Genomic DNA, 2898 nt, shown 5'->3' on the forward strand with positions numbered 1-2898 from the left:
TCTCTGGTGAAGAACCCACCCTCCGCTGCCCGGACTTCATCCCGCCCAGTACGAGGGCCCTTGGATTGGGGCACCTCAGCTGTGTTTTCCATCAACTTGGTTGGGGGGAAATGAGCTTTCTGATTCCTTCAGAAGTCTCCTACAACAGGAAAAGGCAGCCGAAGCTAACACACACGCTAGTGCCACTGCCGAACTCAATGACTCAGAGCCACACCCGGCGAGTTTTTTGAAACAGCTCTAACGTCAAACACCGCGCGCTACCAAGGACCCCTGACTGCCGTGGCCTGGGGGCGGGGCCGCGGACGTGCGTCGGGGCGAGTACTGCGTGCTCCAGTGCGCGTGCGCGGGCTCCGGGGCGGGCCGGCGGCTATAAGCGGGCGGTTCTCCTCTGCGTAGTGGCGCTGGCTGCGGTTTTGTCTTCTGAGCGGAGAGGGTTGTGACCTCGCGCTGCTTGTGAGCTGAGTTTCCTCCCGACCCCTGCACGACGCGCTGTTACAGCGAGCGGTCCACTCCCGGCCCTTCCTCCTGGAGGTGAGCGGCCCTATGGGCTTCCCCGACTCCCCGGCCCCATCTCCTGGGCTGCCTGTTGGGTCGGTCGCCTCGTTCCCGGGCTGGGGCTGCGCCGCCTGGAGCTTCCCTCCTGGCTCCGCCCCCACCCGCGTTCCCACTCGGCAGCCCCAGCCCTGCTTTCTCCAGAGGTGGCCCTGAGTAGAGTCCACGTGGCTCACCCCGTGCTTAGCAGTGCTGGCTTAGACCTCCATGCTATGCTCTCCCAAAGCATCCTTAGCATCTCCTTTCTATCACAGCACTTGAGGTGTTCTGTGTGTGGTAACTGCCCGTTTTCTTGCCTGTCACCCCTAGACTGTAAGCCCCACGAGGGCAGGGTTCATGTCTGCAGGGCCCCCTGTGGCCCTAGTACCTTACAGAGTGCCTAACACATTGTGGCTATTCAGGGTGTATTTGTTAAATGAGTAAACTTGATAGATTTGACTCTCTTATAATTATTTTAACTTTCAAAAAGTTTATAATTAACTCGAACCTGACTGAGATGGGAGGGAAACTTCTAGGCAAGTTGCTTTCTCAAGGGCATGTTCTTGTATCTCACTCCCCTCTACAAAAGGGCTCAGTCTTTACTTCGGGAAGGTTTCTGTTCCCTGGACTGTGGCACAGGGATTGTGCATTGCACCTGGCAGGAGAAGTAAAAGTTTTAAGAATGGTCTTGAATTAGTCCAAGAAGCAAGACTGGCTCTACAACCATGGAGTTTAGATTGTAAATATACTTGGAGCTTCTGCTATGGAAGAACACCCACTGGTGCCCGTCTCCCTGACTGGCCGGCCCTCTCTTAGCTCCATGGGAAGACAGAAGGGTCAGTGCCAGATGCATGCATGTCCCAAAAGGCTGTAGATTAACCTCGCCTTTCTTTCCTCAGGATCCAGAAGCCATCCAGAAGCAGAAGACAGCTCTACCACTCTACAAAGGAGTGGGACCCTTTCAGCCATGAAGCGTGTATTGAACCTTTATCTCTTAGGTGTGGTGCTGACCCTGCTTTCTGTCTTCGTTAGACTGATGGAGTCACTGGAGGGCTTACTGGAGAGCCCATCGCCCGTGAGCTCCTGGACCACCAGAAGTCGGCTAGCCAGCACACAGCCACCGAGGGCCTTCCAGACCATTCATCCGGAGAGGTGTGATAAGACCTCTCTCCGACGGCTATAATCTTGGAACACTGACTTAAACACGTCCAGCCAGGTGTCCCAGTTCCTGGGCAGGCAAGCTCAGCATCAGTGTTATCAGAGAACTAACTGTTACTAGGCCCTTGAAGGGCCTCCTCACCTGGAAAAAGAGCCTGTTTAATACACAAGTGGGAGTGGGTTGCCTATGGCTGTGGGATGGAGTGATCGCACTCCTCTGCCCCTAGTCTGCTGTATGCTTTGCTGTCCTTGGCAGCCTGGCTCTGACATCTCTTAAAAGGGGGGCTTCTGCTCAACTGCAGCTGTTGGAAGATGGTGTTGTTTTCAACTCTACTTCCTAAACATCTGGCAAGAGTTCCTTTGGACTTGAGTGTCTTATGGTCAGTTTATTTGGTGGTCAGCTTCTCTTCCGTGAGAGCTCCTCTGTGCGTGGATAACAGTTAGAGATGTGTGGGTTGGCTGTAGGGAGGGGGAAGACATTCAATGTCCAGTTCTCATTGTTTTACATTTTTAAGTCCTTCCTTCAACGTAGTGTGGATGTGTGTATATTGGTCTGAAGGAGGCATTGAGATGACAGAGCCTGCTCAGGGCATTATGGCCACCATGTGGCTTAAGTGAATTTTTCTAATGAAATAAAATTGCATATATATTTCCACTGTGTGTCATGTTGACTTCTGCCCTTGAAATTAGTGGTAGGGAAGGATCTTAATTCGTAGATCTGAGGTTTAACATCTTAGAACTTTGGAGCAGGAAAGTGCTTAAAACACTTTGTTTAAAATATAAGGTAAATAGGGGCCGGCCTGGTGGTGCAAGCGGTTAAGTGCATGCGCTCCGCTGTGGCAGCCCAGAGTTAGCCGGTTCGGATCCCGGGCACGCACCGACGCACTGGTTGGCAAGCCATGCTGTGGTGGCATCCCATATAAAGTGGAGGAAGATGGGCACGGATGTTAGCCCAGGGCCAGTCTTCATCAGCGAAAAAAGAGGAGGGTCTCACCAAAAAATATATATATATATATAAGGTAAATAAACCTCTGAATTTGGAGGCAGGAGCAGTTGGGTCTGCCCTGTGTGAACTATTTGTCTGAACCTAGGCCAAGACTATTACAGTCCTCTCTTGACTCTGTCCATCTCTAAAGAAAAAAATGATTTCTTCCAGCCCCCTCACCTCAGTCTCAGGGAAAGAGGACTATCAGTCCAGTAGGCCTTGGC

The 2898-nt window shown here is 52.3% G+C and overlaps 1 protein-coding gene across 1 annotated transcript; it reads left to right on the forward strand.

Moving 5' to 3' along the window:
- Window positions 1-382: 382 nt before the first annotated feature.
- Window positions 383-2344, forward strand: HILPDA (hypoxia inducible lipid droplet associated). Its single transcript, XM_058529465.1, has 2 exons — window positions 383-531; window positions 1431-2344. The coding sequence occupies exon 2, from the start codon at window positions 1499-1501 to the stop codon at window positions 1712-1714; it is 216 nt and encodes a 71-aa protein (XP_058385448.1). The 5' UTR covers window positions 383-531; window positions 1431-1498; the 3' UTR covers window positions 1715-2344.
- The last annotated feature ends 554 nt before the right edge of the window (window positions 2345-2898 follow it).

Source organism: Diceros bicornis, chromosome 3 (genome assembly GCF_020826845.1).
Source record: "Diceros bicornis minor isolate mBicDic1 chromosome 3, mDicBic1.mat.cur, whole genome shotgun sequence".
NCBI lineage: Eukaryota > Metazoa > Chordata > Mammalia > Perissodactyla > Rhinocerotidae > Diceros > Diceros bicornis.